At 44.1% G+C, this 24,318-nt stretch overlaps 1 protein-coding gene across 2 annotated transcripts in view; it reads left to right on the plus strand.

Moving 5' to 3' along the window:
- The window catches only part of ACSS3 (acyl-CoA synthetase short chain family member 3), a 69,600-nt gene that overhangs the window by 17,370 nt on the left and 27,912 nt on the right, over window positions 1–24,318 (plus strand). The window contains exons 4-10 of one of the 2 annotated variants that reach the window (XM_081926588.1): window positions 2,333–2,467; window positions 2,793–2,933; window positions 4,848–4,928; window positions 5,520–5,615; window positions 9,416–9,567; window positions 12,073–12,176; window positions 21,496–21,591. In XM_081926588.1, the coding sequence (XP_081782714.1) occupies window positions 2,333–2,467; window positions 2,793–2,933; window positions 4,848–4,928; window positions 5,520–5,615; window positions 9,416–9,567; window positions 12,073–12,176; window positions 21,496–21,591 (805 nt within the window). Of the gene's footprint in view, window positions 1–2,332; window positions 2,468–2,792; window positions 2,934–4,847; window positions 4,929–5,519; window positions 5,616–9,415; window positions 9,568–12,072; window positions 12,177–21,495; window positions 21,592–24,318 lie in introns of those variants that run through there. The other variant, XM_081926589.1, reaches the window with a different exon arrangement.

The following is a 24,318-nucleotide window of genomic DNA, read 5'->3' on the forward strand; positions in this document are numbered from 1 at the left end:
TGGTTCAGCTATTGCAATATTAACAAGAAAGAGCTCCGTTACAAGTGACTGCTTTTCAGCCAACACTTGCCAGCTTATGGCTGGCTTTGCTCTGGCTAATTCTTGCTTTTCTCTTACTGATATGGTGTTTGCAAGTGATACCAGTGTAAGTAGAGGAATGAAGGGAAACGAACCTCCTTTCAGGCATTGCAGGAGAATAAATCTCCTCAGCATCAGTTACAGGACTTCATTTACACTATTTCTACTGCCTCTTTCTTTCCTTGTTCATAATTATTTGTTCAAATTCTTTAGTCACGGTGCTCGTTTTAAAGAGGTGAGTACACATTCACTCTTGCTAATAAAAATAATTATTTTCCCATTCTGCTCCAGAGTAGCACACGCATCATATCAGTTTTCCGGTGGTTTATCTTGAATTTTAAATAGCTATGGGAATATCACAAAAGCCCACCCTAGATCATTGTTAGTCTTGTCAGGTTATTGGAAGTCTAAAAGGCGAACAGTGATTAAAGATGTGGAATTGAAGTGTTGGTTTTTCTTTTATCTGTTGCAATACATTGAACAGGCTGTCATGTGTCTTTAGTTTTATGTGACTATGGTTAAGAAATGCCTCCCTATAATAGGTTTTTTTTAAAAAAAATAAAAAGGCTATAGTGTTTAAAGGAATCCTTGAAATTTTCCAGTTGATGGGGATAATGAAATTTTGGCAATAAAATGCAAGTACTTGGAACCACTCCACCAATAATGTTGATTACCTTTTCTATAAAAAGGGAATACATGATAATTCTTTATTTTCAAATTGGAAAAGTTTTGGCATAAATAGGCAGACAGTTTCTCATTGTAGTTCTGTGGAATTTTTTTTGACAAAATGACACATTCTCCAGTCTTCAAAGACATGCAGTCTCTGCTTGCTGCCAGTAAAGGAGAGTGTCAGGCACACAGTGGTCAAGCAAACTGCTCCTCACTTGTCATCATGCCCTTCTGTTTCTAATGGGAATTTGCTCACTTGCCCCTTCTCCAGAAAGTAGGTCAGGCACTCTTTCCCCACAAGTGCAGCCGACAGCTGGCCACTTGGGGGGAAATGGATTGAAGACACAGAGGAACCAAGATGGCAGCTCACCTCATCCTGTACCAAACCCGCTATTTCGAGGAAGTCCATTAGGTGGTGAGGTTCAGTTTTGACACTTCTTTGTAATGTTTCATGAGTGGTTAAAAACAGAAAGAAAGAGAAAATACAAAATTTATCCCAGCTATTTCTCTTTCTCAGCAGCCTCTTTAGTCATCACAGGTTATTTGTACATCTTTCATAGCACAAACACTTCAGAAACATATTTACGTGGGGCAGAGGTTATAAAACAAATATATTTTCTTTTATATGTATTTACATAGGTTATAAAACAAATACATTTTAAAGCTTCCCTCCTCCTTCCCAATTCAAGGAAATGTTTTCAAGGAAATGCGTGCTGAACTTTCATTTTAAAAGTCACCATGTAAAATAATTTATTCCCTTAACAAGAAAGAAATGTCTACACATAAATGGTATATCAGGTTTTAACATTTGATAGATAGAAGAAGCAGTGTGAAGTGTGGTGTGTCCATGTATTAGTGGTGAGCTTGTGGTTTTAGGACTGGGTAAGGGAGGGACGTGGACGGTGCTGTGGTCTAAACCACTGAGCCTTGGGCTTGCTGATCAGAAGGTTGCTGGTTCAAATCCCCACAATGGGGTGAGTTCCTGTTGCTCGGTCCCAGCTCCTGCCAACCTAGCAGTTCTAAAGCATCCCAAAAGTGCAAGTAGGTTAATAGGTACTGCTCTGGTGGGAAGGTAAATGGTGTTTCCCTGCACTGCTCTGGTTTCGGTGTTCCATTGCACTAGAAGCGGCTTAGTCATGCTGGCCACATGATCCGGAAAAACTGTCTGCGGTGCAGACAAACGCCGGCTCCCTTGGCCTGTAAAGCAGGCTTCCTCAACCTTGACCCTCCAGATGTTTTGAGACTACAATTCCCATCACCCGTGACCACTGGTCCTGCTAGCTAGGGATCATGGGAGCTGTAGGCCAAAAACATCTGGATGAGCGCCGCAACCCCAGAGTTGTTCGCGACTGGACTTAACTGTCAGGGGTTCCTCTAAGGGAGGTGTTGTTTGTACTGGATCCCAGTTCTCAGGAACAGCTTAGGGATCTGACTGGAATATGGTTATTTACAGGAATTGGAGGCGGGGCTCCTCATTCCCTAGCCTAATCTCAAAGTATCTTGTGAAACAACCCAATGGCCCGTGATGATATTGCCCGTTTCGAAAATAATATTTTAACTGATAAAGCTTTCTCTCTTCTTTTAGCCCAAACTGGTTGTAACGGCAACTTTTGGAATAGAACCTGGAAGAAAAGTCGAATACATACCCCTTTTAGAGAAAGCGTTGGAGATGATAGAGCACCAACCTGACAAAGTTCTGGTTTATAGCCGCCCTAACATGGTAAAGTTACAGCAAATACTTTGACACACTTTCTTGGACTATTCCCTTCCCTCTCTGACGTCATAATTTCCCTGAATATTTAATTGGAACATTTCATTTTTACGATACTTAAGTAACATTTATTTTTCTCTGTGGCAAAACCTCTATTGCTTTACTTGTTTAAAGCTTATCATTTTGTAAGTTTCAGTACAGCTGCTAAAAGTCGTGTGGTAGAGAAATCAGGCATATATTTGGTGCTCCACAAGGAACAGCTAATTATTTCTGAGCCTTTCTTGTTGTTAAATCCAGTTTAAATGGTTGCAGTGCTCTGTCTCTTGACACGCAGGGAGATGTTGCTCTTAAACCAGGGCGTGACCTGGACTGGCATGAAGAAATGGCGAAAGCAAAGCCATGTGACTGTGTCCCTGTCCTTTCGGACCATCCACTTTATATTCTGTATACATCAGGAACAACTGGCACCCCCAAGGTAGGCCCTGCCTTTCAGTATCTGTGACCAAATTATGCTCTATTCCACATGAGGGAGAATTTAATTAAAAGGCTGAAAATGTTTTCCCAGAGCTTAGCACTCATAAAAGATTAGTGTTGTTGGAGCTGACTTTAATCGTATTTCATTACTCCAACATCACTTTTAATGTCTGAAGCGGTGTTGTCAGTGAATATTTGAGCCACTTGGATTTTTCTTCCCAACCAAAGTATTCCCAGCCTGCTGCTGCACCTTGCAACACTTCACCTTGAAGATCCTAGGTAGCTCCACTGCGTCTCTGATCTTCAGATTCTCTTGATTCTCCCCAGATGACACCACACAGCTTTTTTTTTTTTTGGTCCTGTGTTGTGCTGGATCAGGATAAGATCAAAGAACTAAGCTCCTGTGTCGTGATGGCATTTGGATGAAATCGATGAAGCAGATGAAATGAACCACATGAAATATATGGAATAGCGTGTGGGAAGAAGCAACAACAAAAGATAGAGTCTCAAACATAAACAAGAAGCAAGAGGAATGTTTACAGCAACATATAGCTAACTTGAATAGACTAGATGAGGAAAGGGATTGCTAGCAAATGGTCTATGAGGAGAGATGGAGAATGGCCTGAGATTAGGTGTGAGGAACGTCAGGCCCAGGAGCCTAGTGTGGCCCTCCTGGCCCTCCTGTCTGGCCCTTGGGATTCTCCCCAGATGTGGCGCTCAGGCTGAGGAGAGTCCCCCACCTTAAGCCTTAGTTAACAAGAAGCATCAGCAGCAGCTGTATTTGCAAATGACTCACACAACTGCCTGGCGAGGCTTCTCACCATCTCATGCAGGGATCTCGCGGGGGGGGGCAGATAGCTTTATTTATTTAATTTAAGCCATTTCTATACTGCCCTTTGATTCAAAATTCCCCACTAAGGTTTACAGTAACTAATAGGAACCCCATAAACAGCGGAAGGCATTTCTGAAAGTAAACACAGCGGATGGAAAAATTACACCAGAGACTAAAAGCTTGGGGAGTAGGGGGATGCTTTTGCCTGGCACCTTTGAAATGAAAAAAGAGAAAAACCTGAGTATAAGTGCCAGGAAAACATTGCTGGGAAGAGGACTACGAGAGAGATGCCATAGCCAAAAAGGTCTCTTTCCTCTGTGCCTACCTCTGAGGGAAGACCTTAGCCTACTGAGGAAATAAATGTGTCTGTATCCCATGAATGAAGCAGTGCCAACTTAGATGTGGAAGACACTCTGCTATGTATCTGGCTAATCGTGCTCCCTGTAGTATCCAAAGCCATATCCTTGTCAAGTACCGTAACACAAAACCAGGAAAACTAGGGACAGTGTTCTAAGGAAAGGCAAGTAGTGAGTTTTCCTCTCTCTAAGAAATCCCAAGTGGAGATCATGACAAGCCAGATGCGTGGATTTTCCAGCCTCTGCTGTTCTCACATGTGGACTGTGAGATCTGGAAGGGTTGAAGCAGAACTCTTCTGAAAATATCAGTATCTGAGCGTGTATGTTCTCTGTAGTATTTGGACTGAAAACTCCTAGCTTTTATTCAGTTACCTGAGGTTCAACATAAATCTTGTAATGTTCTTTATAAGTGCGTTAGGGTCAGGAGCCTTAGGTTACTGCAGTGCATCTATCAGGTTTCAGCACAATATACAGGATATAAACCAAACTGCAAAGAGCAGTTGCTTTTATTTTAAAAGAACAGCATTCCACACCTCCTCGTTGCAGAGATAAAGTCTAAAAGTAAAGGCTATTTCTGCTCTTCTGAAGGGCTCCTAGAAGCTAAGGGGAGAGTTGCTAATTGCTTCAGAAAGTTAAATTATGGAAACAGTAATTTTCCTTATGGGATGAAGTTTCAGGGCATAATTTTTTTACAAACGATCTTAATTTCACATTGCTTCTCACTTAGGGTGTTGTTCGACCAACAGGTGGCTATGCCGTTATGTTAAACTGGACCATGTCAGCTATATATGGCCTTAAATCTAAAGAGGTAACTTCTATTGATTTATTTTTCATTTTATAAATGGTTTCCTGTGAAATATCCCAAAGTGATTTAACAATTTTTTAAAAAAGCATATTGAAAAACTATTTGAAGTGCACTGCAGAGATTCAGACTGGAATTTAAAATCTCCACTTAAAAGGCTTGTTGGGACAGGAAGGCATTTAGTAGGTATCAAAAAGATAACACAGATTATGTCTGATGTGTAACAGAAGGGTAGGTGCCACCACACTAAAGGCCTGAATCCTACATGGTTTCCGTAGAAGGCCTTCCCTGTAGTGCAGTGACCAGCTGGGTACATAAAGTGTGAGACAATATTTTAGCTCTCCTGGTTCCAGGCTGTATAGGGCTTTGAACACCAGTGCCAGCACCTCCCACGTCACCTGGTAGCTAATTGATAGGCAGTGTGAGTCTTTCCAGGACGGTGTCATATGGTAGCAATATTCCAATGCAATTAGCAGTCAAGCTGCAACATTTTACACTTGTTGCTGCTTATGGAACAACCTCAGGGACAGCCTCACCTAGTTCATGCTTATGAAGAACTGCTTATACTTAAAAAAATAAAATCTTTCTTTCTTTTAGGTTTGGTGGGCAGCATCTGATTTAGGCTGGGTGGTTGGCCATTCTTATATCTGTTACGGACCTCTCTTGCACGGGAATACAACGGTTTTATACGAGGTGACTGTTTATTCTAATGTCTGTTATTTAATAGACTAAATAAGCTCTCGGAGAATTCTGGGGAAAAAACAAAAAACAGAACACCAATGCATGTTTTACTGTTATGTAAGTTTAGCATGGGTTTGACATGACTGTTCTTCTGCAGAAGAACAGTGTGTGGACTGAGCTGGTTCTTAAATGGCCAGGGAAGCTCTGCCCATCCAAAGGAGGCAGAACTTGGAAAGTCACCTGCTGTCCTGGATCAGGAAGCAGTGGAAAGCCGTAGCCTCCCACTATGTCAGTCAGAGAGCCTGAGGACCTTTCCTCTTCTGTGGGCTAGAGGAGGAGAATGGAAATCTTTGCTTCTGGTTCTAACTAAAACCACAGTTTCCCATTGCATTCAAATCTGGGAAACTGAGGTTTGTTTAAACTGTACATGCTTTAACTCTTGGGCACGAATAGGAGTTTTTTCCAATAGTGGGTGCATGTGGGCTATCAGGATTTTGACCGCAGCAGGTGGCAAAGAGTTAAAACCACCACCACCACCACCCATCTCCACTATGGGTTTGCAGTCTCAGCTGGGGCATTCATTCCTGCTGTTTACTTTTAAAAACCCATGCATACAATGTGCAGGAAATGTCTACTGTCGGTGCATTGGCTCGTTTTTGAACATATATTCCTGGCTTCATCTAAGGAGGCTACGTTGGACTTCACATCCGTATTTGTGAAGTACAGTGGTGCCTCGCAAGACGAAATTAATTCGTTCCGCAAGTCTCTTCGTCTTGCGAGTTTTTCGTCTTGCGATGCACGGTTTTCCATAGGAATGCATTGAAAATCAATTAATGCGTTCCTATGGAAAACGCCTTCCCCCGACCTCTTCTGGCGGGCGGCATTTTAAAATCACCCGGGACAGCAGAGGACTTCTCCGCTGTCCGGGGCGATTTAAAAGCCCCTGGGAAGGCAGGCAGGGGGGACAAAGGCTTTCTCGCCCCGCCGCTCGGCTTCAGGACATCGTTCCGATGCCGGGCGGCGGGGGGAGGCTTTCTCGCCCGGCCGCCCGGCTTCGGGACATCGTTCCGATGCCGGGCGGTGGGGGGAGGCGTTCCTGCCCCACTTCCCGGCATCGGGACGATGCCCCGAAGCCGGGCGGCGGGGGGAGGCTTTCCCGCCCGGCCGCCCGGCTTCGGGACATCGTTCCGATGCCGGGCGGCTGGGGGAGGCGTTCCTGCCCCACCGCCCGGCATCCGGACGATGCCCCGAAGCCGGGCGGCGGGGGGAGGCGTTCCTGCCCCACCGCCCGGCATCGGGACGATGCCCCGAAGCCGGGCGGCTGGGGGAGGCGTTCCTGCCCCACCGCCCGGCATCGGGACGATGCCTCGAAGCCGGGCGGCTGGGGGAGGCGTTCCTGCCCCACCGCCCGGCATCGGGACGATGCCCCGAAGCCGGGCGGCTGGGGGAGGCGTTCCTGCCCCACCGCCCGGCATCGGGACGATGCCCCGAAGCCGGGCGGCGGGGGAGGCGTTCCCGCCCGGCCGCCCGGCTTCGGGACATCGTTCCGATGCCGGGCGGCGGGGGGAGGCTTTCTCGCCCCGTCGCCCGGCATCGGGACATGGTTCCGATGCCGGGCGGCGGGGGGAGGCTTTCTCGCCCCGTCGCCCGGCATCGGGACATGGTTCCGATGCCAGGCGGCGGCGGGAGGCTTTCCCGCCCCGTCGCCCGGCATCGGGACATGGTTCCGATGCCAGGCGGCGGGGGGAGGCTTTCTCGCCCCGTCGCCCAGCATCGGGACGATGCCCCGAAGCCGGGCGGCGAGGGGAGGCTTTCCCGCCCCGTCGCCCGGCATCGGGACATGGTTCCGATGCCGGGCGGTGGGGGGAGGCTTTCCCGCCCCGTCGCCCGGCATCGGGACATGGTTCCGATGCCAGGCGGCGGGGGGAGGCTTTCTCGCCCCGTCGCCCAGCATCGGGACGATGCCCCGAAGCCGGGCGGCGAGGGGAGGCTTTCCCGCCCCGTCGCCCGGCATCGGGACATGGTTCCGATGCCGGGCGGCGGGGGGAGGCTTTCTCGCCCCGTCGCCCGGCATCGGGACGATGCCCCGAAGCCGGGCGGCGGGGGGAGGCGTTCCTGCCCGGCCGCCCTGCATCGGGACGATGCCCCGAAGCCGGGCGGCGGGGGGAGGCTTTCCCGCCCCGTCGCCCGCCATCGGGACATGGTTCCGATGCCAGGCGGCGGGGGGAGGCTTTCCCGCCCCGTCGCCCGGCATCGGGACGATGCCCCGAAGCCGGGCGGCGGGGGGAGGCTTTCTCGCCCCGTCGCCCGGCATCGGGACATGGTTCCGATGCCAGGCGGCGGGGGGAGGCGTTCCTGCCCCGATGCCGGGCGGCGGGGGGAGGCTTCAAAAGCCGTCCGGGGGCTTTTAAATCGCCCCGGACAGTCCCGGGGCGATTTAAAAGTCCCCGGTTAGGCAGGCAGGGGGGGCAAAGACTTTTGCCCCCCGCCCGCCTTGGGAAGAGGTCCCTGCTATCCCGGACCGCCTTTAAAATGCTGGCGGTGGGGAGCAAAGCCTTTCGCCCCCGCCGGCCTTCCTGGACCTCTTCTGAAGTCCGGAGGGGGGAAAAAGGCTTTGCTCCCCACCGCCAGCATTTAAAAAAAGGTCCCCGAGATTTCCCTATGGGCTTTCGTCTTGCGATGCAAGCCCATAGGGAAAATCGTCTAGCGAAGCGTCGCAAAACCCGAAAAACCCTTTCGTCTTGCGGGTTTTTCGTCTTGCGAGGCATTCGTCTTGCGGGGCACCACTGTACCATGTTCTTGATCTTTAAGCCAGGCTTGATGCAAGCTTTGGGATGGGTGTTCAGTGATCTTTTCCCCTGGTTGTCTTCTTCCTCCCACAGCCTGGTGATTGAGTACATTAAGCTCCAATATGCAGGAGTAGTGAACCGGAAGCTGCTTGACTGCAACAGTTGTTCTCTCAAGTGCACATTCTGTCCAGTTTCACATCCTTCTCTCCATCCTTACAACAGGAGACATATCAAGACAAAATAGCTTCTTTATTTCTAGATATCTAGAAGGAATTTGGTGTGGAAGCTCTTCATCCGATATGTGCTGTTTTACTGTGTATGGATGAGGGATGGGGAATCAACCCCACTTTCAGAGCTTTCTATGAAGTTCTGCCAGTGGTCTGAGCAGGTGCTTTCCTGTATGTTCAGACCGCAAAGTGAATGTTGCATCTAGCTAATTATGTTTGTTAGTCTCCTAGCGGAGTTCAGAGATGCAGGAAGTCACAGCTTGTTAAGGATCTGCTCCTGTAAGACAGCAAATCCCGGTGGGTCAGGCTGTTTAATCCCATATTAATTCATTGTTGCTTTCCTTTGTTTTTGAAGAACTGTGTATAGATAGCCAAGGGAGGATTAGTTTTACTTCTCACATACCAGAACAATTCAGAGAAAACTCCTTGTGAGGATAAAATGGTGTTGATGGTGTTGCTGCTATATACACCCCCTTAAGTGTCTTGGAGAACAGAAATGTAAGTGAATAAATAAGAAAACATTGGTGCTGACACAGCCAAGAAATTGAAATCTTAGACACATTTCGTATCTGAACGTAGTGCATTTCTGAGTGCACCATAAGATGGAACTGAGCCCTTAATGGAGCAGCAAATGGATGCTTTCCTTCTAGTTGTATAAAGGCAGTTTACCAGTTGCTTGAATACACTGCTGACAAGTTGATAACTACTGTTACATTCAGGACTCAAATCACAGAAGACTCATGGAACACTTTTACCCAACGACAACTTTAAAAACACCTCCCAAATCTCTTTGTAGGGGAAGCCTGTGGGAACGCCAGACGCTGGAGCTTTTTTCCGTGTGCTCGCAGAGCATGGAGTCGTAGCCTTGTTTACTGCACCGACTGCAATTAGAGCAATCCGTCAACAGGACCCTGAGGCTAACTTGGGGAAACAGCACAGCCTGACAAGGTGAGTTTAGATTAAGCCAGAAGCTTGTTTTTACTCACTATCAGAAATAAGCCCCAAGTGTATATCTTGAGTTCAGCCAGCTGTAAAGATGCTATAACAAATAGGTTTTGTGTGTGCATATATACTATGGCCATAAGTAAAGGTAAAGGAACCCCTGACCATTAGGTTCAGTCATGACCGACTCTGGGGTTGCGGCGCTCATCTTGCTTTATTGGCCGAGGGAGCCGGTGTCCAGCTTCCGGGTCATGTGGCCAGCATGACTAAACCGCTTCTGGCAAACCAGATCAGCACATGGAAACACCGTTTACCTTCCCACTGTAGCGGTACCTATTTATCTACTTGCACTTTGACGTGCTTTCGAACTGCTATTCGAACCGCCGACCTTCTGATCGGCAAGTCCTAGGCTCTGTGGTTTAACCCACAGCGCCACCCACTCCCTATGGCCACAGGTACATACAAATGGTCAAACCATCATTGCAGTGTTTCAAGCTTGCGTTCTCCCTCCTTTCCTCCATTACTAGTTTGAGCAACCCATCATGTGTTGTGACGTATTAATAGGTTGAACTATGATTTACACAAGCCGTGGTTTGCTGACAATGCAGAATTGGAAATCATGACATGAAGTAGGCTTCAAATTCTAGTTTGGAGATAAAGACTTTCCAATACAATAATACCATAAAATATTTGTTATAAGAAAGAGAAATATGTAACCAGCCATCAGAGCCTAATCTGTTTTGACCTTTTGAGCTTTTGCACTGACAAATGATCAAAACTGGTAGTTTGGTAGCCCCAGAGGTGGGTTCAGAATGGAATATATCTCAGACTTGTTCTTATAAATTAAAATATCCCATTATTTTACACTGAAATCTCTTTTCTCTCCCCTCCCCCATATAAACACACTCTGGATAGGGCTGCATATGATGACTCACCATCTGTTTTTTACAAAAATGTTCAGATGAGAAACCCTGCAGTCCTCAGACAATTAAAGCCTGAGGGGAAAAATGATTCAGCTGTAATTTCCAAACAATAAAGTGAAAGTGTGTTGAATGTACATACACAAAACCTCGGCTAAATAAATCCTTGTTAACACATTATTTAGATACTCACCAATATTACACTTCAAACTACTAGCCCTCATACCAGAAATTTTGTTTACCCTTTATGGCAAGGGTGGGGAGTTGTAAGCGCTCCAGATGTTGGACTCCCAACTCCCCTCAGCCCCAACCAGCATGGTCAACAGTCAGGGATCATGGGATCTTTAGTCTAGTAATATCTGGAGGGCCATAGTTTCCCCACCTGGTTTAAGGCATCACAGGCCAGCTGTTTTTAGTTGTGAATGTTTGTTGTGGAATTTAGTTATTACAGATACTACAATCTGAAGAAGATATACTGGGAATTCTGGCTATGTTATTTATGACTGTACTGTTTGCTGCTTAAATAGTAATGATTCCTCAGCATCTCTGTTTACCAGAGTGGAGGTAGGATCTTGCGTAGCTTCCAAAGTGCCAATGAGGTGGCCCTGTCTTATAAATAAAGTGCTGAAGAGGCCAAAATGCTGTAGCAAGGAGAGAAGAGATGGGCTTGCATAGGTTTGAACATGCCTTTTATCACATTAAACCTAGTATGCATTGTTCTACAATCAAAAAATTAATATTTATGGGAGCTCCTCTGCATAATTCATCTGTAGCTGTTCAGTTGCTGACATAACATCTTCTCTGTTTTATTCTGCCATTTTATGGACAGGTTTCCTATGTGTCTCCCTCCTTATAATTTGCAAGTGTCTTTTGCCATTTGTAAGACGCATGCCATTGTCATTTCTCATATATCTGTCAATGGTCCTATTTATTTACTGCCTAGCTCCCAGGATTCTACCATGAAGAGTTTGTGGAAACCTCCCTATTGTATGCTTCTTTCTCTACCCCTCTCATAGCAGGTAGAAGTGAGAGCCTTCACTGGGGAGATCCTCCTTTTACAACGAATTTGGCACTGCAATGAATCCCTGGGTAGGGCTGGCTCTACCATTAGGAAGAGTAGGGCAGTCAACTCAGGCAGCTGATATTGAGTGTCCTGAAAGGGTAGCAAATGGTTAGTTATTCATTTTTATTTTTTTTAAAACTGTTTTTACTCTCACAGAGAGGAGTTTGGGGGATTTTCTGCTTCCGTACCAAATTAACTTGGCCAGTCTTGGTTCTGTGCTCTTGGGGAGGAGGTTGCTAAGTTGCCTTTTCACTTCAAGCAGAAAAAATGCCCTGTCTCAGTTGTGCCCCTGGAAGAGAACCTACTTTACGACGGATTTTTCTCAGCTAAGAAGTGTTGCAGCTATTTGTGCTAACTGCAGCACATGCTAGTCACCTCAGAGCTCCCTTCAGATGTCTGTTAAATCAGCTTCATCAACAGGGAAAGTCCATAGCTTATTCTTCAAAGCACGCACACAACACTTACCTTAGCGTGCTTATCTTTTTTGTATTGCGGAGACATGCTGAAAATAATCTTTATTTGAAACAGGTTCCGAACACTCTTTGTAGCTGGTGAACGCTGTGATGTGGATACGTTAGAATGGTGCAAGAAAATCTTCAAGGTTCCGGTTTTGGATCACTGGTGGCAAACTGGTGAGTTCTGTGCATTTACAGCCACCTTTCTGAATAAAGTTTTTGTTTTCAAGCCAATTGATAGGTGGAGCTTCTTGCTCTTCTGTAAATTTCTCATTACAGCTGGGAATAGTTGGGATTCATTCCTCATTTGGCCATGGACTCCCATGGTTGTGATTTAACGTATTCTCTTCCTAATTTCATTTGGGCCCCCTCTTACTATTTTTCTAGTTTCTGATCTCACAAAACTGAGTTATTTGGTTTATTTTGGAACTGAGAATTATCTGACTATTGTTCTACTGGGAAAAAAAGACATGCATCATTCTACTTATTAATAAAGTGAATTCAGCCCCAAATGGGGCTTGCTGGAAGCATCGACCAACTGATTGGAACTTAGCTTGCAGGGCTTTCTGTATTTCTTCTGTTGCCCCTGTGGGCAAAGAAAGCAGGATTTGAAGCAGCCACCAATTAGCTGCTGCTGCAAATCCCACTTTCTTTCCCCACCTGATTTGAAATAAAAACCACACAAGGAAATGAAGATACTTCACCTGACTTCATGGTGAAACCAGGTGATAGAAAGGTGGGTATTCCCATTTACTTGCCAAACTGGTCTACCTGCAGGTGAAATCTGGATCCAGATTAATAATCCTAAAATGTTTAGAAAATATGTTACCCCAGTAGATAGACCTCACATTCCCATTGCTTCCTGGTGCTTTAAATTCTCTCCCAGCTGCTGTTGGTTCAAAGTCTTGTTACTGCTACACTGACTGGGCTCTGTATATTCCTCTGTCTCTCATCCTTCAATACACAAAGGAAAAGCACAAGAAAAACTGTCAACATTCCTGATAATGCCTCTTCAGATGATTAAAGGTTGGGGAAATAAAAATATATTCACTCAGTGACAAGAAGACATAAAAGTAGGTGCCAGGAACGCTTCCTTGGGGAGAGAATTCTGAAAGTGGGTCATCACAACAGAAAACAGCTTCAGCCCTCTGCTCAGCAGGAGTTGCTTTTCAGCTGATGCACCTTTCTGGATTTCTCAGTGCCAATCAGCCTGCAGCAGCTGGACCCAGTTCGTTTTCCTCCTGTCCTGAAAATTCAACAGTTTCATCTCCATTCCTCTACTGAGGCAGAAGAGCCTTCCCAGGATCTTGCCAAACAATTCCAACTTTCAGTTTTGCCTCCTAGTCCCGATCCCTCCTCTCCTTCTGGTGATGATATATTGGCTGGAAGCAAATAAATTAAAAAAAAGAACCCATTTCTCCAAGTGGTCTGCACACAGGAGCAGTGTAACGTTAGAGCCATAAACTCAGTGAAAAGAAGAATTGCCCCCCCCCGATTACTTTTGATGAAAGCGGAGCCACAATTGTAAACGAAAAAAATGGTTAGAAAATGATTTAGTAGTAGTGTCTGTGATAATTTTGCCTTCAATTCAGCTAGCATAATATATATTGGCTGCAATTCCCTACTATCTCTTGTCTGAACGATGGGCTATAATAATATCTCCAGACATATTTTGCCCTGCAAAAAATCCCTAGTCTAAAATACTGAGGAGCTGCTACCAGTGATGAACCAGTGGGCTGACTTGGTATGAAAAAGCTACCTGTGTTCCTACCAGACATGTGCTTTTCTTTCTTCTGTATTGCATAGACTCTGTAGCAAGGGCAGCTAGCATCACCATCTGTTTGTCTGTCTGCCACTTTCCCACAAAGTTGTGCCCTAGGTGGTTCACAACAGATCGGGTGAACAATTAAGCGAAACAAATATATATGAAGCAGTATCATCAGTAAATAAATACAAACAACAACAACAACAATCCATATAGGTTTATATAAAACAATGATTTAATTTAGCAGCTTAAAACTAAGAAGGAAAGAGGAATGAGGCCTAACACAGAAACTATACACATTTTTGCATGTTGCTTTCAATAATATATGCATTCACAGACACTTTACCTTAGTATATGCATTTTTGTAAACGTTACCCGAGTGAAGAACTGCTTTACAAAATTCAGAAAAGTGGGTGGCTGTGCTTTTATGGACGGTGGAGCTTCAGTTTGGGAATTATTTTTGGAAAATGTGAAATCAGTAGGTTTACCTTTAAGTACAAACTGTATTCAATTTCTCCTCCTTCCCTAGTGCCACCTAAGCCAGTTGTAGAGTTTCAGTGTTAGCCTGTCTTCCCCATCCCTCTGAAGATCTCCCCTCCACACTCTGCCAGTCTTATTCATTATAATTGTGAGATTGGATTGTAACCATTCCACCTCACTTGTCGCTGATGCTGCATGTAAGTTAAGCATGTATCAGGAATCTCTTCAGTTCCTCTCAACTGTTTAAGCTCAATCGCTTCCTCTTGTCTCTGCCCTTCTTCCTAGCCATTATGCCATTACTCTGATTGCAGGGAAAGGAATAGCTAAATCACATTCAGACATGATTTTGATCTCAAAAGTTATTTTAAGATCCACTAGAAGAATTGGGTTGGAGGGGTCACTTTTTAAATCTTATTTCCATAAGCAAGAGAAGCTGTGACAGCCTCTGGTTTTATATATTTCCTCTGAAAATGTTACAGGCTGCTGATGTCATTCGTGTTGCTTGGCAACACTTTTTTTTCTAGTTCAGAGACTGGAGTCCTCATTAGGGTAAAGTAGATGGTTTTACTGATGATTTGAGAATAGGGAACTGAGAGTTAAGCTCCATGAATCTCTTTTATAGAAAGAATAATCCTTTGCAAGATTTAAGGCAGCCACAGCGAAGCCTTTGTTGCAGAGAGGGCAAGAAGCAGTTTATAAAACACTAATCCCTGCTGTAGATAATTTTTACCCAACTAAAATAGTTAGCAGCCCAATCAGTCTTTTTCATCTTTATGGTATTAGTCTGACTAAAGTAGAAACAATGTTTTCTGGACACGATTAAATTGTAAATGAGAGATGCAATTACTTTTTGTAACATCAATTTGCATCTAATGTCCACTGTGCAGCATTATAAACATTTGCAACAGAGGAAGCTAATAAGATACTTTGATTGAATTAAAACTGGGAAACACATATTGTAATCATGTGCATGAAAAAAAAGATTGTGTATTATGCAATGCATGATACATACTGGAAGTAAATAATGGGAGAGATTTCCAAGGTGATTCTTTCTCCCTTAGTCGGAGGAGAATGCTGTAGTTCTTATGCCTTTCTTTGCCTACAATGTAGCAGTTGTCTGACTGCTTGCCTCTTCCGTACATCTTCTGTGGGGCAGCACTGGAATCATGCATGCTATGAAAGAAGGGAGCCTGGTTGACCCAGAAAGAAGAACAGGATATAAATGTACAAAATTACAGTTTGAGACTTTTTGGATTAAAAAGCAAATGGATATACAGCTTGATCATCTGTGGAGGGCTTCCATATTTTAAGGTGGAAAGTAGGGATGGGAATGGAGAAAAAAAATGCCCTGTTGCCTCCCCCCACTCCTCATTTTTCCTATAAGGTTTGCTCAACTTAATTAGCAGATTCCACAGATTGGCTGATGTGGAAGGATACCGCAAAGGACCAATCAATAGGAAACAGATCCAGTCGTTCAGTTGACAGATGTTCTATTGCTTTACACAGTGAGGCAGAAGGATGCTGCCTTCAGACCTTTAATGCTCCTGGAACATCCTCTCGCTTTTGCTTCATGGGCTTCAACTGCATCCAGCCTGCTTCAGCGAGACTTCCTGACTCCCAGGCAAACACCTGGCCTTTTGGCTCTAAGGAGCGTGCACATGGCCCCTCTGCTGGAAAATGATGCACAATCAGGACCTCTTTATAAATAATGTTATCTGTCTGCGGAGATACACATGGGTCTTTGTACTGGAGATGATCTGAATATGTGGTGTGCAGTGTTTTCTGCACAGCAGATAGACGGTTTGTGCAGTAGGTGTGCATATAAACTGCCAGTAATGTATGCTACATGTGACAGAAGAATCGGCCTTTCATATATTACAGCATAAAACTGCCTTTTCCCCAACACAGATGACCATCTCTATGTTTGAAAAACCTTACTTGTACGATAGGGAGTTATCCTTCAGAAGGACAAATGTTTCTGCATAGTGACTAGCCTGCTCTTGTAGTGATCTTTTGCTTTGTCAGTTTGTTCTGCAGGCCCTTTCTAAGGCTCCATAAAGTGAGCTACAGAAAGGGGGCCCAGAAAACCAGCCCAAGTTAAATCCTGCTTATTTCAACTAACCAGAGCGATTTAAGCAAAGTAGCTGGATCGGAACTATAGTTTTGCTTCCTTCAGGATTTTGTTGACGTCATTTTTCTCAATCTGTATAGTGGGTAACAGTATAAAACATTTTATTCCATGAGTGTTCTACAAAATTGTGCATATGCTGTGGGCATATACGCTTGAGGGCGGCATGAAAAGGAGGCAACAGGGCATGTGCCACCCTGTGGGCTGGCAGGGTGTTGTGAGGAATGTACCCCCCTAAAAACTGTGCCCGGGGTGACAGCCCACCCTTACCACACTGTGCCTCCGACATCTAGTAATAACACCTGTGCATACATCAATGTAGGGACGCGGGTGGCGCTGTGGGTTAAACCACAGAGCCTAGGCCTTGCTGATCAGAAGGTTGGCGGTTCGAATCCCCGTGACGGGGTGAGCTCCTGTTGCTCGGTCCCTGCTCCTGCCAACCTAGCAGTTTGAAAGCCCGCCAAAGTGCAAGTAGATAAATAGGTACCGCTCCGGCGGGAAGGTAAACGCCGTTTCCGTGCCCTGCTCTGGCTTGCCAGAAGCGGCTTAGTCATGCTGGCCACATGACCCGGAAGCTGTATGCCGGCTCCCTCGGCCAATAAAGCGAGATGAGCGCCGCAACCCCAGAGTCGGCCATGACTGGACCTGATGGTCAGGGGTCCCTTTACATCATCCCTGATGTCCCTTATACATCAATGTTGCAGTGGTAACCAAACCCCATCCCAAAGCATTTCTGTATTGGTACAGCAAGTCTTCATGCGAGGTTGGAAGTATATTCCCCTGTAAAATGACTAAATCCACAAGGAACCGTACAGAAACAAAAAGGTCTGCCGCTGAAATGCTCTCCTGTTTTAACTGATCCGTGGAAAACTAGTTTCAGGAGCTTATGAGCCCACTAAAATTAGCACTTAAATTTATGGTACTTACTATAAAAATCATATCTGCCGTGCAGTACCCTGAGAGTAGAATTATTTCTTGCATGAGTTAGCCTCCTATTGATTTTTCACGGCTGCCATAGATGTGGATCAGAGAGCCATAGCATTGGTACCCTTAGGTATGTTGAATACTAAAAATAGAACATTTTGTATAGCTAGCTGAAGAATATTCAGTTATAGAGTAGCTATGTTTGGATATCCTTACTATCTAGAGAATGGAATTTGTTTTTGAAAGGAAATGAAACAAAATGACATTGGAGAAGTATGTTGTTTTAGTGAATGGATACACAGCACACTAATTTAGTCTCTCTTGGTACATTTAACCTTTGGGATCTTTTGAATATTGGCTCGTGAGGAATCCTGCGAGATTTCCTGTGTATATAGCCTTTAAAAATATGACTTTCAATAATAATTTATTGCCTTTGCTGACAGAATCATTGCTTTGCAGTTGTCGTAGTGATTTTCTTGCCGTTAGCTCTCCTGATTTCTGACAGCTTGTATGTGTAACAGAATTAACTGGAGTCCACAAAGTGCTTTTTCAATAGTGATAACAAAGTTACTAATAGTTCTTTACTTGGCAGGCTTTTATCAAGGTAGATTTGCAGAGCAAGAAACCAAGTCGGCTAGAGCAGAGGGCTGTCGAAATTGCTGTGGGAACTACAAAATACCCATTTCACAGAGGAGGACCTAGACATGCTTAGCTCCTTTCTCCAAAACAAAACAAAACATCTGGTCAAAAGAACTACATTGGCCACTAGCCATTATGACTGCATTGTCCCTCCACTATAGGAAAATATGCTTATGTTGTGCTGCAGACATCCCATAGGCAACTGACAGGCCATTATCTGAACAGGGTAGTGGACTATATGGGCATTTGGTCTAATCCAGCAGGCCTATTCTGTTCTTAAAATGGGGGTGGGGAGAGAGAGAGAGAGCAATGAGAAATTTACCTTTCCCTATGCCACCAGTGAAGTTGTAGCATAATTTTATTGAGACCGCTGCTGTTTTTCAGCATCATGCTGTTCAGAAGTTCATTAAGGATGATTTCATCCATTCTAATCCCTTGGAATGGAATAATGGTGTCTTTTTCAGCCACACATGATCCTTGCATCATCTGTTAGCCAAACCTGCTTTCTGCTTCAATGACAAAGTTGATATTTATCAGACATCTTAACTAAAATTACAGTATTGCTTTATTGACGTTCATTGGGGGCCTGCTAACAGCTTGAGGGTTTGTTTTTTTATGACAAATCTTGAAATGAATTTAGTGTGTGTTTTAATCCTGCTCTGAGTAGACAGGATGGACTGTGCTTTTGATTATGGCAATGATTTCTCATTACAAAGTTCTCATTACTTCCATGTTATAAACTTACAACATGGTCATGAAAGAGATGCACCTACAGATTTATGCTAATGGATTTGTAACCTTTGGATAAGGAATCTATATACAAATGACTAAATGCACCCTAAGTAATTAAAAAAGTCACTTTAAGACTAGAGGAGCTTGAGGCAGTAAGAATGTCCATTAGGTCAAAAGCTGCTATTTTTTACTTCCCTGAAATTGGAGTGAAACTGATGATTGCTGAGACCTATGTACATGCACTGTGTTAATGTACATGTAAACTATATTAATGTTGGGCACAGCTTTCCTAACCTGAAACAAGGAGATTAAAGCAAAAGAGCTGCCATTGTCTCCAAAGCAAAGGCTGGCAGAGACTAACTATCAACATCATGTTAGTTGTGATGGGCAGAACTACAGCAATTTTAGGAGTTGCTTTATAAACCAGAAGGTTCAGCTATGTGAATTGGTAAATTTAGTCACGCAATGTAACCTTTTTATGTATGTATTACAAAAGTATGCTTGACTGCCATATGTTTGCCTAAATCAGGCATCCCCAAACTTGGCCCTCCAGCTGTTTTGGGACTACAACTCCCATCATCCCTAGCTAACAGGACCAGTGGTCAGGGATGATGGGAACTGTAATTCAAAAACAGCTGGAGGGCAGAATTTGGGGATGCCTTAAAGGCTTAAAGGAGTCCCACTGGAAACTTCAGTTGCTCAGATCACATTGAGACAAGTGTGAGCTTTCCCTTGGCTCCTATCAATTTCTTGAAACCTTATGGGTTGTAGCACAGAACTTTAGTGCATGCTGCAGTTTTTTGTTTTCATCATTCTTCTTGCTCCTTAACTCTCTCATTGAAGCTCCATGTCACCTTCTTTTCCCTTCCTCCCACCTTCCTGTTTCTTTATTCTTGTCTATGTTCCATTCCCCTCCTCTTTGGGTTTCACTTCCTTTTCATCTCTTCTTACTACTGCCTTCTCTCTCTCCCCCTTTCCATTTCTCCTTGCCATTCATTCATCCTCCTTTGATCATTTTCAAGTGCCTTTTTAAGGCCTTGTCCCTGGCTTACGTCTTCTGCCCTTTCCCACTTAAGACTCTTCAAGCTGTGGCATTAGCAGCTTCTGCTGCTCTTATCTCTCTTGTTTGAGATTCTGACCCCTTGGGCAGCTTTTCATGCAGCACAGCTGCCTTCTGAACTGGCCTCTAGTGTAGATTGCCTAAAGGAAGGATTTGGTTTTTTGAATTTCCAATTTGTCCTTGGTTCATATTCAAGGTTCTTTACTTCTTCCTGTGGTGTGTTGAGGCATGAAGACGGAGGCATCTTCAAGAATGGGCAGTGGGTATGGCCTAACAACTGGAAGTTTGCAAGTAAATGGGTACAGTTGGGTGAAAATTCTGAACTTCTTTAATTTTGCAGAATGATGCTATGGAGGAATTTACTACCTTCCAAGAGGAGGCAAAGACCTCCAAAAACCCCAAACAAATAAGCATTTAGATCGATATACAAATGGCAAAGTAACCGATTTCCAAAACCCCAGCTTATTGACAATTTGACACCTTTGGAAACTAGTCATGAGAGTGGAAACAAAATAAAAAAAATCCTTTACCTTAGGTAAAGGTAAAGGGACCCCTGACCATTAGGTCCAGTCGTGGCCGACTCTGGGGTTGCTGCACTCATCTGGTTTTATTGGCCAAGGGAGCCGGCGTACAGCTTCCGGGTCATGTGGCCAGCATGACTAAGCCGCTTCTGGCAACCAGAGTAGCGCACGGAAACACAGTTTACCTTCCTGCCGGAGTGGTGCCTATTTATCTACTTGCACTTTGACATGCTTTCAAACTGCTAGGTTGGCAGGAGCAGGGACCGAGCAACGGGAGCTCACCCCTTTGCGGGGATTCAAACCGCCGACCTTCTGATCAGCAAGTCCTAGGCTCTGGGGTTTAACCCACAGCGCCACCCGGATCCCTTTCGTGTGCATACCAATAACAAACTTAGTTGGTCTCTAAGGTGCTACTGGAAGGAATTTTTTAAATTTTGTTTTGCCTATGGCAGACCAACACAGCTACCTACCTGTAACATGTCATGAGAATGTCACAGATACTTATCAGTGTTCAGTTTGCACTTCATAAACTTAAAACCTGTCATTCAAACTTTGCTTCAGGTAGCAATTTCAATTCCCTAGTAGCTTTAGAGATTTAATTTAAATCCTTGCATAATATTTTCTCCCCTGCCCTGCCCTGCACCACCAAGAACTCCTTGTTGCAGGAGCCCTGTGAAACTGATCTTAACAGGAGTCACTTAAGCTATTAATAATTCTGGCACTACCACCAAAGCAGATGGGCATGTCAGTGATCCATTGCTTGCTCTTTAGTTGTCTTTTTGAAGCCAAGTGAAATTGGTAGCATGATTCATGTGCTTTCCTGAACTGATGTCTGCTTGAGATGTAATTTCACAGGACTGGCCAGATGAGTCTCCTTGAGATCCTTTAGGGCAATAGCGCCAGTTTTATGAGAATCCTTAACGTTGACTTGCCATCTAAGGGCTGCTTATAGTAATATATCACACATGCTGTTTTCTATGCATCTAAGCTCATTGGACAAAAGCAACTCAATTTCTACACAACCACACATCGTTGATCAGATACATTTTGGTATCTGCTCAATGCTAAAATGGAGGTTAATGATATATTCCGTTTGAGCTCATTTTGTTTGTAATAATGACAACTATCATTACTTTGCATATAAGGAAATTTTCTTATAATGTGGGTCTTAAAAATGCTTGATTGATTAATTAATATTAAGTCATTAACTACTGATCTTATGATATGTTCTGGTTCTTGTTTTACAGAAACAGGATCACCAATAACAGCTTCTTGTGTTGGCTTAGGAAACTCGCTAACTCCTCCCTCAGGACAGACAGGAAAACTGGTGCCTGGATACAATGGTAAAGTTATTACAATATTATTATTATTATTATTATTATTATTATTATTATTATTATTATTATTCCTGTAGAACGCCCTCCCATCAAATGTCAATGAAACAAACAACCATCTGATTTGTATAAGACATCTGAAGGGGCAACCTAGTCAGATGGGTGGAACAATAACAATAACATGTATAGCATCTAAGAACCACATGATTCCTCACAGGGTGCAACCCCAAGACGATATTTAAAGCTGAAATGCTGCTGTATTTAACAGCTGAGGACCAAACCCATTATTGATCTGGCTTCCTTGGCCACTTTAAACTTTTTTTGTTCTGTAGCAACATCTCCATTTGTCAGAACACACTTCACACAAGTCCTCATCAAAACATTTTTTTTCCTGTTCTCAACCTGCTGCTTTCCAGTTTTGGAATTACACCATGCCCCAATAATTCCCTAATGCAGCAATAACCTATATTCATCATTGCTAGCAGGCATAACAGACTGTAGCTTGGATGGGTGTTGCTTCCATTTTCTGCTTGGAAGTCACCTTGAATGAACCAATCCATATGGGCCGCCACATGTGGGTCAGTAGTTCTATAGGCACAGAAGCCCAAGGAAGTCACTTATGGGCTGAATTGAGGGAGGAGATGAATCCAGAAGCCTGAGGCCACTTCTACAAACACAAATCTTACCTTGTACATGACCCCACCTCCTGGGCAAGTTGGGTCTACTTGTGAAACTGGAAAAGCTACTGTTTTATCAGCCTAGCCCAAAAGTTCACAGACACCTTTGTATGTGGAAATGCTTCTTGATGAGTGTAGATTTTGCTATTTATGGCAAAGCTAGGGCAGCCTCTGCATATAATTGACTGCTTTTAATTAAAGGGCTGCTGCCGTGCTATTTCTATTGTGTAATTATTAGTGATTTAAAACTGATTTTATGTATGTATATAGTTTTAATTCTATTTTTATCAATGCTTAATTGTATTTTAATATCTTTTTCTACATTTTTAGTTGCTCTTGTTTTTATCTGTAGGCTGCCTTGAGTTCCGCCAGGGAAGGTGTGGTATAATACTACTACTACTACTACTACTACTACTACTACTAGGATTATGTGTCCAGAGTTGTTTATGATGTTGTACTGGGTACTTTGTGATTGTGGAAACTCTGAGTGATAGACCATTCCCACACCTTCCTGCAGCCTTCCTCCTTGGCTAGGGGGACCCTCCAGAGCAGAGAGTACAAGGGGAGGAGAAATGGAAGCTGCCTTGTGTGAAATTGGATATTGTTCTTTGTACATGCATCAGGAGTGCCAGCAGAAACATACACAGGAGGCCATGACATCAGAGGGCAATTGTCCTCATCAAAACTGCCATGTACTCTGTAATGCCCTGTTTGAGAATATGAGCAGTGAACAGATGTCCCCATTTCAGATATTGGTTTTTGATCTCTGTACATTAAATAGCACTTGTGTGTTTTATAGTGTGTAAAGATGTTGCTAGCTAGTCTAGTCAGTGATCCCCAGAAACATTTTTTTTAGTGAAAGCAAATGCCCATTGAGCTCCGCAAGTGTCTAGCTGTTTTTAATTTAAAGTTACCTGATTTCCACTTATACCAGGAAGGCAGTCTTCTGCAGAGGCTGATATCTGAAAGGAATGCTAAGCACATTATCTTTAATGTTCAGCATTAAAAAAAAATATTGCGGTAGGAAATGTAGGCTTTGAATCCATATAAAGCATGAAAGGCAGTAGCTGCCTCTAGCCAGGAAAACAACCAAACAGAACATGTGCAACCGTAAGATTAGGAAATCTGCAATATTTTCATAACTAGAATTATGGTTTGACCAAAATTATCTAGGGATTAACCTGTTCTTCACATGTAATTGATAGTGTACTCCTATTCATATTTACTCAGACATAAGTCCCATTAAGTTCACTGGGACTTAGTACCAGGTAAGTATTGTTGGTTTCTGCTTTCTTCTCTGTGCAGCGAAGTGCTTGTCACGAGACAGGTTGTTTACATTCCACAGAGTCTGTACTGTTGGGTTTCTCACGGGAACGGGAGACTGGATGTGACGTACACTGGTTTCCTGTTTTTCACTGTTCTTTGCAGTTTCAGTTTGTGATTCTCTCCGTGCTTCAGAGGAGAGATGACGCTTTCTCTGCTCCGGCAGAGGGAAGATGTTTTTCTGTAACTTACCAGCTTTGAACTGTAAATAAAGTAGTATAGAGCATGTTGGCACGTGCTTTTCATCATTCCGCTGTGCACTGGACACTGCTTATCTCCAACATTTGGTTATGGGCCAAGAAAAATGCAGTGTTTTGAGGATGGACTTCAGAAGTCGGGCTCCTGGCAAAGGAACAAAGGAGCAAGAAATGAAGTGCCGGCAAAGCATCGGAACAGCGGCAGAGAGACGGAACGCACGGTATCTGCTCTGCGCGTCAAGATGATTGATGAAGGTATGTGCTACTGCTCCGGGCAGCCTGCCAGCTTCTAATTAATGGCTTTAGGGCTGGACTTTGAACTTTTAAAGCCGTTTTCCACGGCACAAGCGTAGTGGCTTGGATGGCTGGGAAAGTGAAAGTAACTTTGAACTTGCTTTTGGAATGCAGTTTGAAGCAGCTGCAGATAAACAAAGCAAATAAACAGAAGAGCGGCACAGGCTCACATGCAGAGGCTGTTTTGATTTTGCTTTTGGATTGAGGCAGCTGTACACAGAAGCAGCATGTATACAGCAGCTTGA

The sequence above is a fragment of the Podarcis melisellensis genome (genome assembly GCF_964234715.1).
Source record: "Podarcis melisellensis genome assembly, chromosome: 10".
Classification (NCBI taxonomy): domain Eukaryota; kingdom Metazoa; phylum Chordata; class Lepidosauria; order Squamata; family Lacertidae; genus Podarcis; species Podarcis melisellensis.